At 45.8% G+C, this 20,070-nt stretch overlaps 1 protein-coding gene and 1 long non-coding RNA gene across 5 annotated transcripts in view; one reads left to right on the top strand and one right to left on the bottom strand.

The window, feature by feature from the left end:
• The window catches only part of wnt7bb (wingless-type MMTV integration site family, member 7Bb), a 39,385-nt gene extending 24,113 nt beyond the window's left edge, over positions 1 to 15,272 (bottom strand). The window contains exons 1-2 of one of the 2 annotated variants that reach the window (XM_052060784.1): positions 14,630 to 15,272; positions 3,585 to 3,811 (exon numbers count right to left, since the gene is read on the bottom strand). In XM_052060784.1, the coding sequence (XP_051916744.1) occupies positions 3,585 to 3,811; positions 14,630 to 14,703 (301 nt within the window). In that variant the 5' untranslated portion in view covers positions 14,704 to 15,272. Of the gene's footprint in view, positions 1 to 3,584; positions 3,812 to 10,791; positions 11,263 to 14,629 lie in introns of those variants that run through there. The other variant, XM_052060783.1, reaches the window with a different exon arrangement.
• The window catches only part of LOC127597630 (uncharacterized), a 146,098-nt gene that overhangs the window by 59,659 nt on the left and 66,369 nt on the right, over positions 1 to 20,070 (top strand). The window contains exon 1 of one of the 3 annotated variants that reach the window (XR_007961695.1): positions 12,040 to 12,056. The exons of 1 other annotated variant lie outside the window; for it this stretch is intronic. This is a non-coding gene — a long non-coding RNA (uncharacterized LOC127597630). Of the gene's footprint in view, positions 1 to 12,039; positions 12,057 to 16,962; positions 16,978 to 20,070 lie in introns of those variants that run through there. One more of the 3 variants, XR_007961696.1, reaches the window with a different exon arrangement.

Raw genomic sequence — 20,070 nt, 5'->3', positions numbered from 1 at the left:
CCAAGCAGGAAGACAAAACTGATTTTGAACCCTACTTACTTTCTCCTAGCAACATGAAAACTACTACTACTCTAGTGTACTTCAGAAGCCTACAAAGAATAAATAAAAAAATAGCCGGTCTGGTTTGCTAGGCTGACCCAGGAAGTGAATGACAGGAAGCAGGAAGTGAAAAATAGGTAAACGGAGCAAGAGGTGTCACCCCTGTGGTGGGAAAAAAAATAAATAAATCTCCAAGAGATGACTTGGAGGCAAGAAAAACCAGAAGCATGAAAAGTGGGAAATAATAAGATTCATATGATGGATATTTAATTGACTCAAGACGCTCTTCTAGGAAGCACCTTTGATGTCATTGTTCTTTCCTTAGACACGCTGCTAGTTCTGTTTGGGTGGATTTGAAGCAACAAAATCAGCTAAGTGATCACACGCACACGTAAACAAACACAGCCACAACTTTGAGCTACTTATTTTTGCTGGTCGGCGGCCATTTTGACTCACCCTCGCATCCTTCTGTACAAACAACCCGTTGACCTCAACTTTACGACTCTCAACCAATCCAACATAGACTTTACTCCGCAACTACTTAAACTGTAATCTTCTTGTACAACACGCCATGTTGAGGGATTCTTGAAGTATTGCGTTGACATAAAATTGCAGTGTGATGGGTTTTTTTTGGTGTTTTTTTTTTAATCTGCTGAGCCTTCTTTTTTTTACTCTGAAAGGAAGCTACCGGAATACAAGAGGGTGTCTTTTTTTTTTTCATTTTGTGTCTCATTCGGACTGACCTCAGGCCATTAACGTTTGACAGGTTAGGTTTTACAAATTTTTACCATTTTTCTAGAGTGCTGACTATTTTTTTTTTCTGTTCCCGAGTGCTTTGAGAAGCTTCGCAAAACAGGATCCATTCATGACGAACCACGCAAATCTTTTCGTGCAAGCGTAGGCGCAAAGACAGGGAAAGTCTATCCGGACAGCTGCACTAGTACTAAAAAAAAAATCTACAAAATCTTGATTCGGTGACTGTGTTGGACAATGATGAAAGTTTACTTGAACCGTAATCTAAACGTGAATGAATGGGGATTTACAAGCATGAACTAAAAATGGCTATAAGTGAAGGTTATTTTTTATCCTGGAATTTAAATGATTTTTTTTTTTTTACATTGAATCAAATTCCCGGTATAAAAAAAAAAGTAAATTTCTTGCAAGAGCCAAGTGCAAGTTTTGAGTTACAAGAATCACATGACCTTTTTACAGAAGTTCGAGGGAATAAGGTAACCTTTAATAATCCCACAAAGTACCAAGAACTAAACTCTTTCGTGTGAAACTGCGGCCATACTAACGCATCACAAATATCAATCGACACAGACGCAGCAGAGGCATCAGAAGGATAGAAAGCACCCCCCCTCCACACCCCACAGCCAAACATTTTCGCTCAAATCATCATGCATTGATGGAAATGATGAGAATTTGTTGGTTGCCTCGAACACTCGCAGGAGCGCTACCGAAACAAAAGCAGCACATTCACAACAAAGGCAAAGTGATTTGAAACAGAACCTTTGGCCTCAATGCGCAACCCGGCCACAAAGTGACATGACAGAAACTGTAAAACAAAAACAATGCGCACAAGCGTGGTTTTTTTTTATTTTTTCATAAACGTCTGCTTCACATCTTTTTTTTTTTTCTGCACTCGTGAAGAAGCATAGCAACCACGCAATTAAAAACAGATGTGTCCGACTCGTTGGCTTCGAATGCCACCATTAGCTGTCCTCTGTGCCGCAATATCATTTTTCAAATGTAGATTTTCGGCGGGCTTTGCCACGCCGTTGTAGCGAGGCGAAATGCAGCATTTGCTGCTTTGGAGTTTTGGACCGTGTGGTGTGTGTGTGTGTGTGCAGCTTGGGTTTGACCTCTGAAGAGCCACATTTTCATACACCGCAGAAGGGACTGGTAACACCAGTTTCATGCGCTTTAAAGCGAGACAATAGGATGGCTCCAGACAAGATGGAAAATCGGAACTTTCAATCGTATCACCAGAGGATCGCAAGCGCTGAGCTCAAAGCTACTGCGGTCATACGATTGTCCAGTCCAAAGTTGACATACTGTACACCTGTTTTTGTGAGACAAACACAAATGTGTCGCGGAAAACAAAACAAAACACTTGAACCGTCAATATAGGTCCTTTGTTGGTCCATGGGTATGTTTGGCGGATGGTGATGACACTTGCACCACGGCAAAAATTCGAATCGTCTGTCGTCATGTTATGGTCGCAGACTACTTTCCGGTTCCGATGTCTCCCTCCTCCAATGCACCGCAATCAAACGATCAGGATCGTTATCTGGTTTCTCGGGGCTTGCTGATGAGCGGTGCGTTTGAATCGAGTGTCTCGGAGGAGGGCGACATCTAAAACACACTGGACGGGGGACCCTCGTGGAGTTGGACACCCCTGCGCGAAGACATTTTGGAATAGACAGACGGGACTTCCATTTGCAGTCAAGGTTGAGGAAACGTCTGTCGAGATAACCCAAAGCAAAAATGTTGTGGCCAAATCTGCACGCTAACCTTCGTAGTCGGTCGCAAACGTTCATTTCAAGTCAGCGCTCGGAAATGCGATATCGAACTTCAGTGTTGTCTTCTCTCGCAGCTACACTTTTTTAACGATCCACCATATTTGCGTTTGCCTGCCCATTTTGAGGGAGATTACTTCCTGGTTCCGAATTTGACCAGAGATAGCATAGCTCGGACACGGGACTCTACCATTTACATACCATAGTTGATAGTACATACCATAATTGTAGCTGGCATTCCATTTGTTTGGGTTAGGCTACTTCCTGGTGTCTGTACAATGATGTAAGACAATTTGAACAGGACGGGACACAATCATCTTACATTTCGGGTGAAGGGGAAATGGTTCCATCATGATTCATATGACGAAGGTGGGAAGGCATTCCTTTTAATGACGTAGCAGTATATTTGTCAACAATATTTATTTTGTTTAGGCAGCTTTCTGGTTCATGGAGAATACACCGGAACTGTAGGACTCTACCATTTACATTCTTGGATAATGGGAACACGTTCATGATGATTGAAACGGCAATGTGATTGATGTCAAGGAAGTGGGGGGGAAAAAAAACATGCGTATTTGTCCAACCAATTTGAGTCAGGCTATTTCCTGGATTCATGTAGAATGATGTCAGGCAGCCTGAAGAGACAAGACGGGACCGTACCATAAAACGACGTGGGACGTTTCACACAGTCACACTCTACAATTCACATTCTGGGGTATGGGGAAACACTTCCATTGAAACTCAAACAGCAACAAGAGAAAATATTATCCATCAAAAGTAGAAAACCGAACCCATATTTGTCTGTCTATGTATTTTCCTACAAAGTTCCAACTAAGAGCGATTCATATTCAGCATATGAACGCTAACCAGCAAGCTAGCTAGCTAGAATAGACATAATAGTTTCCAGGCACAGAAGACACTCAAATCGCAAACAATGCCGTATCATTGAGCAAAGCTCCCAACAGAAGCCCCGTGAAAAAAAAAAAAACAGTCGCCGCGGTTTGCAAAAGAAGCCAGACTCACCTACACGCAGCTCCTGACCAAAGACAGTCCTCTCCCCCAGCGCCGAACAGTTCCAGCGTCCGTAGCGGAACTGATATTGACACTCATTGATGCCCATCTGGGCGCCCTCGCCCACAACAATGATGGCGTCCGGGCGGCTCTGGCAGATAGCCCGCTGACGAGGTGCCAGCCCGGGAATCTTGTTGCAGATGATGTTGGCGCCCAGAGCCACCACGGAGGACAGTGCCCTGCCAAAAGGGAGAGACGGAGAGAAAAAAAACTGTCAGAAGAGAATATTGTACATGCGTGCACGCACGCTGTGACTGAAACTGTTCGAATTTCCTTCCAAAAGAAGGCTCTCGTGTGAGGCTCTCCACAGTATGATTCATTTCAACCACTGATTGATGCACCTTCCATAGCGAAGTGAAAGCCTTTAATCTATGCCAGCTACACGTTTGTTTTATTGCCTGTTGCATATCCTAATAATAAATGAAAGCCGTGGCCCGCAAATGTTATGAGATAAAGAATTGATAGATATTAGCGAACCGCTTAGCACATGTTGGACTTCAGTACACCGGTTTGGTTTTCGAAGTTTCATGAACACGAGAAGGTCCCTCATCCTCATTCAGTTCTGTTTTTTTTTTTTCTAATGTGACACTTGGTGTGAAAAGGTTCGGATAAACTTGCTCCAGCAGTTGAGTTTTTCCCTCGATATGGACATTTTCATGACAAATCTATTTGAACTTGGACACTCATCATCATACAAACAGGCATTGGAGCTCCGGAACAAAAAGCTTCTCTGTCAATCATATTCTGGGTGGCTTCTATCGAGTTTGAATAGGAATCTAGTAGTATATTTAATAGTAGTATATTAGGCTGATGAATAAAAAATAACAATCATAATAATAATAATAATTAAATGATGTGAAGGAAAATTGTAAATAGTACTGCAATTTATCCATTTGTGTTCATATTGTATTTAATTGAAAGATGTTTGTTGTTTTTTTTTCTCTTTCTCCTTTCTTCTTTCTACATACATTGCTGCTGGAGGCTGTAAATTTCCCCAGTGTGGAACGAATAAAGGATATCTTATCTTATCTTATCTTATTTAAAAAAAACAAGTTAAAATTGGCAAAGGCTATATTCACCATTGCAACCCAATTCCGTTTTTTTTGTGTTTGTTTGTTTCAGGCGATATGTATCTGGTTTTTTTTCATGCAGTGTGAACAGTTACACTTTCCATATTTTCAAATCCAACTCGGGCTTCTTCCGTACGTGGATATAAATCGCATATGTACGTGACACATCCGTATCTATCCGCCCTATACGTGGCCAAAAGTCACATATGCACCCCAATATGCGGGGTGGAAGACGATGGACAACCCTGAACGGGTGCACTCTTTATATTTGACTTGAATTACTGTAAAATCGCACTTGAAACGCAAAGCCGAAAGTTGACACAGGTGGTGATCGTCGTCAGCCACACAGACGCTTCATTTATGACGCGCGGCAATGACGTGACATCATCTTCAGGAACACGTGAAAGACGTGAAAAGAGATTGAGGAGCGTTGTCTCATATCCTCAAAATATTTCAACTTCCTCCCCTCCCGCCCCGCTACTACGGTGACATTCATTCATTCATTCATCTTCCGAGCCGCTTGATCCACACTAGGGTCGCGGGGGGTGCTGGAGCCTATCCCAGCTGTCTCCGGGCATTAGGCGGGGGACACCCTGAATCGGTTGCCAGCCAATCGCAGGGCACACAGAAACAAACAACCATTCGCGCTCACACTCACACCTAGGGACAATTTAGAGTGTTCAATCAGCCTGCCACGCATGTTTTTGGAATGTGGGAGGAAACCGGAGCACCCGGAGAAAACCCACGCAGACCCGGGGAGAACATGCAAACTCCACACAGGGAGGCCGGAGCTGGAATCGAACCTGGTACCTCTGCACTGTGAAGCCGACGTGCTAACCACTGGACTACCGGGCCGCTACTACGGTGACATGAGATGACAAAAAGACAAGCACCATATTGACTTGCCATGTGACGTCTTTTTTTTTTTTGGTTCACGCTACGCGACGTCGTGCTTTGGGCGCTTCCGTGTCACATCACAGATGTGTTGCGTTCACATCAGAAGTCGCATTTGCTTTTTGTAACTTGAATGAGGAATTTTTTTTTAAATACTCTCTTCACTTGACAGTTATTCCAAATAACAGGAATATATGACTCGAAATAATTCACAAACTTTAAAAAAAAAAAAAAAAGGTTTGCACGATGGGTCACATGCCGTTTCATGAGAACCACTACCTTGCGCATTAGAATGACAATTATAAGAAAAAAAATAATAAAAATCGGTTACAGACAAACAAATAATCCAAAGAAGTGCGTCCCCGCTGCCTTTGTAAGAGTAGTGTCGGGATGTCATGTGGCCATGTGGAACGAGAACAGAACTGTGTCGACTGTCATCTAGCAAGTGGTGTCGACAGCATCATCCCACATATGCTCTCATTTAAAATACACTCAATAGATGGCTCGTCAATGTCCATGGAAACCTCGCAAGTGTAGAAAACACAAATGAAACCCCCACAGAGGAACCCAATAAATTATGGAACCCCTCAAAGCCGCTTCCCACTGGTGATGATTCCTATTGCCAGACGAGGCATCTCTGTGCGTGTCATATTGGTGATGAGGCAGATTTGATCTTATCGCCAATTATCTTGAAAAAAAAAGAACTATTCCTTATGATTTGCAGCCCTTTTATATTAACGACAAGCACATGGGGCGCATTATCAACATTTGAATCGATAGGTGACTAAATGCCATTTACGAGATGACACCCCTCCATCCCACGCGCGCGCACACACAAAATGGGGCGACGATATCCAAGCAGACGCTTGCAGCCAAACAGATTAGCACCAAACACAACTTTGCCCATCCTGCGAACAGTGGTGGACATAGAGGGGGGGGGGGGGGGGTCTGGGTTGAAAAAGCAGAAAATGGACCTTCAACTCAGTTATATCTGGCTTCATGACCCCCCCCCCCCCCACATCAACAACCCCCGGAGGCCCCCCACTCTCGCGCTTCGCCAATGCCTGCGACTCTTAAGAGCTATCGCAACCACACGGATGTAAACTTTCAGGTGGGGGCGGTAGGAATGGGTGGCACCGAGTCAAGTATGAAGTCGCTGACACAGCGAGGCAACGCAGAAGAGGTATCATGACACCAGACTTATTCCAACATGGATTTCAGCTCTCGCACACATTTAAAAAAAACAAAAAAACTCTTGGTTGGAGATTAAGAGCAAAACATTTGATGGATGGCGAGACCTCGCTTTCTGACAACGGCTTTTTCCACCCAGACAGAAAAAGCAAATTGAACCCCAACTGCAGCTGCCACCAAAGTGACGTTGCCTCACTGCGCTCAGGCTGAGCGCGGGCCCACAATACAAATAAGTGCGCAACCTTTGTTGCAATTCAAATCTCCAAATATTAACTCATTCACTCCCAAAGACGTTCTTAAACGTCTTTTCAGGCTTGGTCCAGAATTGGCTGGTACTGAATGAGTTAACTAATGGTCCGAATTTGCACAGCGTAAAAAATATATATTTCCTTGTTAGCTTATACATGTCATTGACCTCATCGCCCTCTTGCTGCTCCGCTGACCCCGGCGTCACCAGCGTATGCGGTTGCCCATGGCAACCGCGACATCCCATCCACACAAACCCGACTCATTGTGTTCAATGCGCTCATCGGCTATGACTATGAATGAGAACTCAGCCGTCGAGGCAGCTCGTGCGGTTGGCAACGTGCGCTGACAATAATGAGGTGATTGAGCTCCCGTCATAAAAATCGTGGGAGGCGCTCAGCGGCACACAAACGTGCCACAACGCTTGTCCTGTCGTCATTTTATTGGATGACTTGGGCGTGTGGCGGCCGACTGGTTAACTCTGACGATGATGCGGCGCAGTTGTACATCACGGCGCTGGGGCAGCCACAGTAATACCTCCGCACTTTACTATCTTTGGAAGGCAGAATTTTTGATCAAGAGAGGCTGGGAACTCCACTTCCGTTCCGAGTGACTCAGAGAGTGGAAACCCACATTCCGCTCAACATCTTTGCCAACGTGACCTGACAAGTACAACCCAAAAAAAAAAGAAAAAAAAAAGAGGGGTGGGGAGTGGGAAGGGGGTGGGGGGGGGGGGGTCATCCGTCTTAGCGAGAGGCTCTTACATCACTGTGTCGTGTGGCCTCGAGACAAAGTGCCGACGTCACGGCAGACGTTATTGCGCAGCCACCTTCTCCGTCGTCACATGGGGCGCTGTGTGAGCCGCACTGACACAGCTTCAGCTCCCAGGCATGAATCTTACAGAGCAATGCACTCACAAAAATCATGGCTGGGACACATTTTAACTTGTATAGACGACTACTTCCTCCCCCCCACCCTAAGAGCAGGAAATGGTATGCTTGAGGGCTGAATGGGATGCGCGCTATCCACTCACCATGGCTAGATGGATCGATGGACAGATGCATACAATTCTCCCCCCCCCCCCAAAAAAAACTGCCATGCATTGAGATACGAGTGACCCACCAGACATGTTTTTTGAGATACAAGCTGTTATCCGGCTGACTGGATACGAGTGCCGGATGGCGGCAGTGAACTGAACTCGGCTCGATTCGCAATAAGCCGCAATTTGTCAAAGAATAAGCAATGAATCGAACAAGAGGATTCAAGTTGTTTCGTGCCACTTCCGGATGACGTTTACTGTCAAACTAAACATAAAACAAATAGAATTACACATTTGTGTGTTTAAAACAACTGAATAGCCTCAATGAAGGCCCGTGTTAGCTTCATGCTAACATGCAATGGAGGTCGCTGGTGACATTCGACCCATCAACATCATTTTTCATTCATTCATTCATCTTCCTAACCGCTTGATCCTCACTCGGGTCGCGGGGGGTGCTGGAGCCTATCCCAGCTGTCTCCGGGCATTAGGCGGGGGACACTCTGAATCGGTTGCCAGCCAATCGCAGGGCACACAGAAACGAACAACCATTCGCACTCACACTCACACCTAGGGACAATTTAGAGTGTTCAATCAGCCTGCCACGCATGTTTTTGGAATGTGGGAGGAAACTGGAGCACCCGGAGAAAACCCACGCAGGCCCGGGGAGAACATGCAAACTCCACACAGGGAGGCCAGAGCTGGAATCGAACCCAGTACCTCTGCACTGTGAAGCCCACGTGCTAACCATTGGACTACCGGGCCATCAACATCAATCGTTCAAAAACCTTCCAGCAATGGATATTTGAACACAAACAGTGAAGCAACTCGTAGAGAAATTAGAGCAATACTCAAAGGCATAGCTTCTTTATCACTGGTGCGAAATATGACAGCATCTTACTGAGTCATGACCTTGGTCGTCGTTACACATCAGTCACCGTATAATAGATACGCGTGAGTTTTGTTATATTGTCGGTCTCCTGACGTCGATGCAACGTTTGTTGCAATATTTGTTTGAAGTGTTAGATCGATGCGAGTTTCATCCGAAACTGCTTCAAACAACAAAGCGCCTGATGGGAAAAGTGGTTAGAACTGCATGACTGTCCGTGTTTCATGTTGTGTTGTTTATTATTTTACTTGATGTTAACTGTTTTGTTAAGCGCTTTGTTACAGCTGTCGCTGTTGTGAAACCACTATATAAATCAGCATGTATTGTATTGTATGATAAGTAGTTGCGAAACTTCAAAACCAACAAAACCAAACACTTCCTTCTGATGTCGTCACTGGCAGGAGACCCGAACAAAGCACCCACAGAGTCTTTACTTTGCACAAGAATGACCAAAGATGACCCTATGCCATGTTTCCTTGTGATTTGGGTCAACCACAAAATAATACAATACATACTGATTTATATAATAATTGGCTTTGTACACCACACCATCTTTAAAATCGAAATTATTAACATTTATGTTAACAAACAGTTATTAGCACAAGTAAGCTAGCAAAAAGATGTGCCAAGATGTTTTGTTTTGTTTTATTTATGCTGTGTATTTAAGTTGGGGGACAAAACGGGACATTTTGTTGAATCGAATTTAAAATGTTACAAAAAATGCGTTGCCTCAAAATTTGTGAGCTCGATTATTTTTTTTTTAATCGTCTGTCGCGAGACCACAACAAGCTGCTAATCTAAACTGATGGAATTAGACAGAAAACGCTTTTCTCTCCTCCAACATCATATTGGTGCAAGCTAACAATACCTTTATCAAATCACAACTGCGCCATGTCATCATAGACCCCCCCCCCCCCCACCCTCACCCACACACACACACACCTCCTTCCACGCTCGCCAGAAATCCGCCAACCTGTTTTCCAATTGGTTCATGTGATGTTCTGCTTAAGGCCCATTTGGGTCAGATAGGTGTGACCTGACCTCACCGCGCCCCCGCCCACCCCACCTCACTCGTCGCCTGCCAATCACAAGGCGCATCTACACAAACAACCACTGAAGTTCACCTTCACATCAAAGTACAATTGAGTCTTCAATGAACATAACGTTCATGTTGTCAGGCAGTTTTTTTTTAATCCCACGCAAAAAAAGATCGATTCGAACCTCAGAACTGTGAGCCAGATGTGCCAACCACTCCCACCCCAACAGGAAACTTGCATAATCCAAATAAACAACACGTTTATGGCTTTAATGCGCAAGCCATGACTTGGGCCGTGTGTGCGCATGCAGCGAGCGGAGCCCACTTTTAACTTTTGTGGGGAGGGGAAACACCAAAAACCACACATCTATTTTAGCAGCAGGTTTGGGGTCTACGCGCAGCAGAGGAAGCGGGCAGGACTCGAGAAAACAAGCGAAAGAGCGAAAGAATGGTTTGGTAATGACTTTGCAAGTCCGGATCCTGCAGGGATGATTGGTGTTTAATTAAAAGCCGTGCTGCGTTTAGGGTGTCAATCAAGTGATGAATGGACTCGCTGGGACGGTGAGGTAATAAGATAACACCGATCGACGTGTCTCGCCAATTCGGCGTTTGTTCCTGAACATCTCTGCCACTCTGTGGCCAAAATGAAACAAGCATGCAGAAAGAAGTTGCCCCCCCCCCCCAAAAAAAAAAACGGTTCACTCGACTTTCACGGAACGTGTTCAGTGGAGGTGTCACACGAACTTGACTTAGTGAATGCCCTCCGTGAAGCGGCCGGTTAATTGGCGGCGACTTACAGGTAGCTGCCGCTGGTGAGGATGAGGAAGATCTGCGGGTAGTAGACTGACAGCAGAACACTGCGCGACGAGAACAGGATCATGATGACATCGAGGAGCCAAAGCGGCTCAGGCGCCTCACACGGGGGATGAGCAAGATGGGGAAGCGCACTTTCAAAATCAAATTACAAATAATAATTCAAAAAGAAAACGACGACAACAACAACAAAACTCCTTTGCTTTTAATTCCCAGTTATTTCCCTTTTTTTGTCAAATTAATAAATTAAAAAAAAATCCAGCTCCCAAGTCACGCCGCTCCGAGCTGCCGTGGCCGAGTGAGCGGGACCGGGGCCGGGGTGAGCTCTGACATGTCTCCGCGGCGGCTGCGGTAGTGGTGGGTGATGCGTTCAGGGACCTCGCATGGCAGAAAAGTGCCTGTGCGCGCTCGACTCCGCACTCGCGGCTGCCATTGGGCGGCCGGAGACGACTGCAGTCCGCCCACTTTGCCACGGTGGGACAATAGGAAGAGGTTGGTGGTGTGTGTGTGAGCGGCGGGCGGGGAGGTGTGTGTGTGTGGGGAGGGGGGGCGACACTGATCCGAGGTTTCATTCATCATCAACCTACCGCACTCCTCTCTCTCCACTCCCCCCCCCCCCCCACGAAATCCCTCCCAAACATCAACAAACACCGTCATCACAGCCCCTCACGCGCAAAAAGAGGAGGGGTCAAATCAGCACATTTTTTTTGGGGGGGGGGGGAGAGCGAGATGAGTCAGTGTGCATCCACAAGTTGGTGTTATGTGCAAGCTTTGGGCTGGAATATGACAACTATTCCCAACCGACACTGTCTAGAGAGCTAAAATAACACAAAGTTGCATTATCCTGCTCAAAAATCCCTCCTTTAAAAGAGCCTTTATTGAAGGGACTGGCAAAGTATGGCCAGTGGGCTACACATGGCCCACTCTGCTCTTTCATCGGACCCACGGAGCATTTACATTAACAAGTGTTGCGTAGTATTTGTTGTTAATCTGGATGTTTTCATGATGTCGGTTGATAAAAATGTCATTTGAAATTTTGATTTGTTTATTTATTGTAAATAATCAATTGAAAAAAATATATATTACATTAATTGAATGAGCATTAATTAATTTAAAATAAGCCCCCCCACACATATTTTTATGTATTTTTTAAACCTTATTTACAAATAGAACCCAGCCCATCCATCCATCCAATGTAAAAATTAAATACGGCCCTTCAGTATTTACTCACTCGTGTGTGTGTGTGTGTGTGTGTTTATTATGCTTGAGTAGAGCGATTCTCAAGCTTTTCAAACCAATTACAACTAAAGTACAGTAGCGTAGTAGGCCCAGGTGTTCATCAATTCCAACGAGTTGCCATGAAGGTGAAATTAAAGCATGTATCCAACTCAATGTTTGAAAACAGCTTGATCAGATGAAATGCTGTGCATCTTACTTCAAAGTTAAATACAACAGAACTGTACTTGACAAATGAACCCGACTAGATTGCAAACAACAACTTTTCCATTGCATTAACAGACAAATCTATTTTTGCATTGTCGACGCATTTAATTTAGACATTCCTCGCATACCACAAGTCCACCTATACCAGTCTTGGGGAATCACTGCTTTATGGAGTAGAAGAATAGGTGATGCTAGAACATGAATGCTGTCAGGATGCAGTCCTGTCAAGATGTTTAAAGAGCTGGGGCAGGGAAATGAAATAGCTGGACAGATTTTAGCCTTTGTCTGTGTGTGTGTGTGTGTGTGTGTGTGTGTGTGTGTGTGTGTGTGTGTGTGTGAGTGTGTTGCTATGGGCCTGTCAGTCGACACCTGCAGGCTCCAGTCGTTGTAAATGAAGTGGGTACAATGAAAGATTTAGAGAAAGTAAAGAGATGGAAGGAATGAGCTAAATGGTCGGGCTTGGTAAACATAGTAAGAGTACCCCCCCCCCCCCCACTTCCCCACCCCACACACCACACCACTTATTGGAAGTACAATGTCATGTGATATGAGCATCTGTGGAGCTTGAAGTGTGTTTCATGCTCCACTCCACATGAGCTTCTTCTCCTCCTCCCTACTTATGTATTTATCCTTCTATCTGGCGAGACACTCACCAGCAGCCACAACATGAGGCACACCTGCACAAACAAACAATTGGAGGATGCCCGGCGGGACACGTTACAAGCGTGCGCTTGCATCCAAGCGAGCAATGTTGATATTTTGCAACGCAGAGGAAAATGGCGGCGTGTGGCAGGTGGATTTCTGCTCACGCTTCGTTCCAAGAGACGGCGAATTGAAGTCGAAGGTGGTTTGTAGGATGGCAACTAGTGTGTTTTACACAACTGAATTCTGTATCCAAAACGGACCGGTAAACGGGGGAGAGAGCCACAGATCTTATAGCTGTCAAATAGATTTGATTCATTTGTAGATTTAATGCCAGCAAGTGCAACACACAAAATTGGCTCAAAATGTTTTGTCGAAAACGGATTGATTCCCGACTACTTGGGTCAATTTGACCCAGTTTTCTGAATTGCTCAACAACCCCATTTCGAGTTTGTGCAAAAAACATATAATTTGTGGCATTTTTTTGCAAAAATCATCTTGGGTGTTGTTTTGTGCAAAACAACCAAGACTCTAGCGTTAAATTGACACACTTAGGAGGTCAGTCCATTTTTTTTACCCTAAACTGGGTTCTTTTGGGTCCAACATTAGTGAATGAAACTTTTTTTGTAGTGGCAAACAGAGAGAAAATTACTAGCTCTAAGATCGCGTTGCATATTGGGTCAAAAGCAACACAAATTGGTGTCAAAGCAGGACCAAGCGAACTTTTTGGGTCAAATAAATAACATAACAAAACAACCCCAAAATTGGTGGCAGCAACCCAAACATGAGTTATTTTGTAGCAAAATTAATGAGAAATACATTGTTTGTTTTTGGACGAAACAACCACAAAATAATTAGTTGTGTATTTTTTTTTTTCAGTTGAAACATTTTTTTTAACACAGAAATGTTGGGTTGGTTCTGTTTTGACCCAATTTGAGTTTTTCTTTTTCACCCATCGGTTTAAGAGTGTACAGCTGAGCATAGGTGTCAAAGTCAGTCAATGATCAGATCATCAGCAAGCTCTGCGCAAGCCTGTTGTGTTGCAACCGGGAGACTTGGGAAAACGTGCAGGGCAGCGGCCCTCCAGGACCTGACTTTGACACCTATGCTGTACAGCAACGGCACCCCCCCCCCCCCCTAATTTCCTTTTTCACATTTTGGACACACCAATAAAAATCACATTTGGAGACAAGTGATTTAAGAGGACAAATGCAATGTAAATATCATGCTTTTGCTTGTGAAGATTATCGTTACCATTTAGCGTTTATTCTCCCCACGTTGGTGCACCCTTGGGGAGAACACCTGCTTATTTTCGACTTAATATGGGTCACTTTGAATCCTGCGTTTTTATGTTTTTTTTTTTTTTTTGAGTGTCATGCTCTCTTACTATTCACCTCGGCGGTGATTCCTTCCGACGCTTGTGTGCGTCTTCTTGTGTGTTCTTCTAAAGTGAGCGCAGGCGGTGAAGGGGAGGGATGAGGAGAGTTAAAGCTAAACAGGTAAAAACTCAGTCTGGGGCCAACGGAATGTGGAAATACAACTCTAGCGTGGTGCTATTAAAGAAAAAAAAAGGGTACGCATGGCTGCAGACGGCAACTGGAATGGTTGGGAATGACAACGACGCACGACGTCAAAAGGAACCGACGTGCTTCATTTAATGTTGATCGGAGCAGCTTCGTGTGTGCATATAAGCTTGGCTCCGTTTATTGAAATCTTTCCACGCTAAGTAAAACTCACCCGAGCCAGAGGTAGATGATGCCCAAGTACAGGAACACGGGGTACAGGGTCCAGGTTCGGAGGGGCTCGTGCATGGTCGTTGCCACTCCGTCCGTGGGCCATGCACTGTACGTACTGGATGCGTAAGCACGAAGCGACTTGCTCCCCCCGCCCGCCCCCTTACTCCCGCGAACCCCACAATGAAGGCCTTCGAACTTAAGTCACGAACAAACTAACTAACTAACCCTTCCACATGCACGCATGGTGACTCTATCCCGCTGCACCGAGCTCGTGTGGAACCGTCCCCTGGGTGCAGTCCATGGTGCGGTCCGCCGGTTCCAAAAAAAAAAAAATTATAAAATAAAAAAAGCAGCAGGTGAGATGAGCTGGTGGACGTCTCCAAAAGGAGATTGGATTTCTTGCTCCGTCCTGTCCCCCTTTTTGCTCTAATTAAGTATTCCCTTGTGCACCTTTCTTTTAAATTAACTCCATAGTGTCCTGACGCCAGACAGGTAAGGAAAGCCTTGGGGAGAGGTGCACGCCTTCTCGTCGTCCTCCTCCTCCTCCTCCTTCTCCACCCTCTTCCTTCCACGCGTGGATATGCAGATAATAATGGGGCCGGGCTTTGGCTTCCACGCTCGCCTTATTGCAACACAACAAAGTAATGATGCGAAATGATGCCTTTTATATATACACACAAAGAGAGAGGGGGGTGGGGGGGCTTTTTGTCGCTTTGTGAACGACCACTGCGCGTTTGCGGCTTTTTTTTTTTTTTGCGCCACAACAGCGCAACACAAAACCTAAGCTCGCAAGTGGAATGTCTCTTCCACAAAGCAGCGGCGTGACTAATAAGAACAATAATGACTAATAACAACACGGTGAACGCAGAACTGGCGTCAGGGATGCGGGAGAAGTCATTCAGGATGTGTCAGTCACGCTGATTGGTGATAAATTGCGTGCAAAGCGACATAAATTACATTTAAGACAAGAAAAAAAAGAAGGAGAAAACGTTCCCATCACTGGGGCTTGATTGTGGTTGAATTCTGAGCAGATGTGCACGCCAAGTCTCGAGTGCGAGGCGTGTGTACGTCACAAGACTCCCCCTGCTGTCGAAAGGTGGGAAGTACTCTTTGAAGTGAAACCTCACAAAAGCAAGATGCGAACGCCACATGTTTGCTTGTGCATGTTTTTGGGTGGTTTTACACGGCAGGAGCAGCCTGTGTCTTGTTGTGGACACCGTGGGAAGTAGCTTCCTCCTTCCTATCCTGTTAAAAAACACACACACACACACACACACACACACACACAACTTGTATTTTGGGAGGTGCGTGGTTAACAAATTTTAAATATACAGTATTAACATCTATACACGAAACAATCTCCAAAACAATTTACTGAGTTGTTTTTGCTTTACATTGGGGAGGGGGTGGGGGGACGACAAGAGGGCATTTTTCACATGAGCAAAATGTAAAATATGTCTTTGAATTGCCCAACTTGAAATTTAAAGTCGATTTTGTCACCTTGAAATTTTGAGTTGACCTAACTTCCATACATCCAGCCATTTTCCTTTCCGCCGGGGTGCCACTGCATGTTTTTTGGAATGTGGGAGGAAACCGGAGTACCCGGAGAAAACCCACGCAGGCCCGGGGAGAACATGCAAACTCCACACAGGAAGGCCGGAGCCGGGATTGACCCCATGACCTCTGCACTGTGAGGTCGACGCGCTAACCACCGGACCACCGGGCCACTCCGAGTTGACCCAACTAATCACAAACTTTTTCTTCCCTTGATCACGAGAGATTCGATGCAGGAGCTGGCTTTCACCCTTGTTGAGTCACGTTGTGAAACGAGGCTACCGACTTCTCAGAAACACGCACTCGCTGTAATGCAAAGCAGTTCTGCGCCGCCGTAATTAACGTGGTCCGAAATGCCTCTCTGAAGCTTTATGGCCCTCGCGTGACATGTCAATCGGATGGCACGTGCCCTAATATTGTGGTTGACCTGTGTACAAACCGCTCTCCATGTGTCTTGAGGCACAATTTTGGTTAAGAATCTGCATTCTGGTGTCAGTAATATGATTCTCGGGTTTCCACACGCACCTCAAAAGTATCCGTTAAGAAAATACTAGTAATATGAGGAATCTTTATTTTCCCTAGACCAGTAATAGTCTACCGCTCATCTGGCTTCTTTCCTCATCTGCCTGGCAAGGGAAAAAAATGTTTTAAGCAACACTACCCCCCACCCCCACCCTCACGGTGCTCCAACCCTCTACCAAATTTTATTATGCTAGCATGGCCCTTTGAAGCCATGAGCGGCGCATGTTTCCAAGAAACAAAGTCTATGTGAAAAAGAAATGTGTGTGTGTGTGTGTGTGTTTAGCATTCTGTAATAATGACGGCGTAAACTACAGTTACAGACGCTAGCTATCTGTGCGCGGGGACCACGAGAAACAGACACGACCGCAGGGGCCTTTTGTTTCAAGGCATCTCGCCGTTGCGGTTGTCGAGGCCTCTCCCTTCAAAACACGCCCCATCAAAATTCCAGACAGATTTTCTTTTTTGGGGGGGGGGGGGGGGGAGACGCAATCAAAGTCGACGCGCAGGTCAGATGGCGACGTGTATTTGATGTCTGGCTTGTAAAACGGCGACCTTTTATTTGTCTTTGTGTGAGCGTTTCGGTTTGTTTGTGTGCTTGAAAGCAGCGGTGCTCCGCCCACCAATTGCACGTGAAGAATGTACATACAAGTCTCATTAACAACACCGCCAATTTTGAGTGATTGAAACAAATCAGCGAATATATAAAATGCGGCTTCAAAATGGTGAAAAACCCGATGTCTTCATTCTCCAACACTGTGGGAGAGGTGCTAGCCACTAGCTCACTTGCGAGCTAACATGCTTCCTGGTTTCCTCTTGGTCAGCGGAGGGGCGGTAGGCTCTTTCGCGGTGTCACCCCCATGTTTGGGATTTTAAATAACAACCTCAAGGTGTTTCGTAAATTGTAGTATTGAGGGGTGAAAAGCATTTTTGGGGAGCAGCTAGCTAGCTAACTGTGCGTTGTCGTGGTGCCATTTTGTTACTTTAACGCGATATCTTCACAAATGAGTACCACACAGTTCTCAGTCTTGAAGTTACCTTCAAACATGTAAAATGTATTCCCCAAACAAATATTTAAATTCACATTACATCACCTTAAAGGTTTATCATGACGTGCAGAGCTAAGTATTTTTTAAGATACATGCAGTACGAAATGTAAACATTTTGAGAGCTACTCTTTTTAATGATGCTTTTTGTTTTTCTTCTTCTTTAGCAAGCGCAAGATTGACAGGATTGGTACGCGTCAGCATGATGTCACTCACTAGCGGCGTTGCCGTCTTACTGTCCTCACACGCGCACAATCATAAAGACTGGCATGCGCGCCTCGCCGGCCCACGAATGCGACACGAGTGCACAAAGTCACAAATCAAAGTGAAGAGTGAACACACACAGCGACACACACACACACACACACACAAACACACGCACGCACACACACACTGCAGCACTTGGGTGGTACGCGGAGGATCCTGTGACATGCTGTTTATTTAATTTTAAAAAGCTGTGGCAGGGATGACAGCATCTGGGTCAGGAAGGACATATCGGTCCAAGCGTGTCAGACGCCACATTGCCGCTCGTGTCTCAGCCCGCCACTACCGCGGGGCGTTTGTGTCCGGAATATCTCGAAGGAGGTCACCCCCCCCCCCCCCCCCCAGCACCCCGCAAACTCTGATCCGACGGATGTTTTAACCACTGCTACGCCCCTTCACCACCCTTTTGGTAGCCTGCAGTGGTTTATACCTGAAAAAAATTCCGGTGACAAAGCAATTGTTAAATATATGAATTCGAGTATTTTCCACCGAATATCGTTGCGTCAGCCTCTTGCCCGGAGCCAGTTGGAATCGGCATCAGCTCTCTGCAACCCTCAATAGGATAAGGCGTATGGAAAATGGACGGATAGATGTAGTTGCATCAGATTCTGTATAGCTTGGAACGATAAATCGGATCCGGCTCGTGTTTCCACCGTGGAGCGTGCAGGCGAGATGGCAATGGTTGAGCGTTGTCGTCGAAAACTGCTGATTATGGGTAAACCAGCCAACAGCCTGACATGGCTTAATTAACGTTAGACGAGTGTTTCCCCACCTTCATTGAGCAATTAGGCAAAATCTCCTCGACAAAACCACCACACTAAAATAGAGGAGAAGCGGCAGTAAAACAGGCCAAAAATTCAGACGTAAGGCAGGCCAAAGGACTGGTTGCATATCGTTTGTCCTTTAACCAAATGTTAGCGTGACGAAAGTTTTATGTCAAAATGTAAACAGGGAGCCGTTGTAATTCCCGTGACGATGGCACTCCAGAGTAACGGGGAGCCCGATAAGTAAATGTTCTCGAACCAATTCTATTCTATTTTTGTGTCATAGTTAGCTTTCGGACTTAGTTTTGATGATACATCACAAATCACTTGACATTGCTGACACGGAAGCAGCACTGCATCCAAACCATTCACCCTGTTTTCAGACGGTCGCCCAGCAGCCTTTTTTCTTCATTGAACAACCAATCTCCACGCACCGTCGCGTATCTGTTCCTTTTACATTTCAGCACGCATTCCTACCAAAGTAAGGAAAAGGAGGAGGCGGGGTGGGGGGCGTCAATCACGCTGGGGATCATCTTGTATTTTGGCTCGCTCTAGCCGATGGTGTGTCGCTCTGTCGTTTGAAATGTTATGAAGCACTCTTGACCGACCGGCAAACGAAGCCATTTGCCGGCGTGTTTGCATAGGAGCCGCTTCAGCTGGAAACAGTGAGATGGCTGAAACATGCCGCTTGCCAAAACCATGGAGTGGCGTCTGGGGCTGGGTCCACCAAATCCACAAAGGGCCCCAGGCAGAGGGGGCGGGGATAGTACTGTATGTACTCCCAACACCCCACCCCTCCCTCCATTCCATCGATCCCTGCGCCTGCATTCCCCTCACCTTCCCTCACGCAACCGCGCAAAGTTCAATGCAGGCGTGGAGGGGAAAGTCAACTCTGACCTGGATGCCACATGACCTTTCCTATAACTAACAGTGAGGTCGGAGGTTAACCCAACTCGGCTGGTCTTCCCGTGCTGACTAATGGGTTTGACTTTTTCCTTGCGCCTCTTCACTCATGACTACTGGGGGGGGGGGGGGGGTGGCAAGGAGAAAAGGGGGAGGAGATTCATCCCTCACCGATACATCAGGCACCATCGGCCGGAGGGGTGACAGTTGTCCTCTACCAGTTTGATCTCGGGCCTTGATTTGTGTTGAATATGTGGCAAACTCAATCGGATCCATGTTTTTCTTAAAGCGACACGACAACGGCAAGTTTGAAGATGGCCACTTTGACACTGTGAAAGCTAGACAGGTGTGACACAGGACAATTTCAAGTCTTCACCGAATCTTAAGGCCCG

Source organism: Hippocampus zosterae, chromosome 3 (assembly GCF_025434085.1).
Source record: "Hippocampus zosterae strain Florida chromosome 3, ASM2543408v3, whole genome shotgun sequence".
Taxonomy (NCBI): domain Eukaryota; kingdom Metazoa; phylum Chordata; class Actinopteri; order Syngnathiformes; family Syngnathidae; genus Hippocampus; species Hippocampus zosterae.
This window is presented reverse-complemented; position numbering and strand designations above follow the sequence as displayed.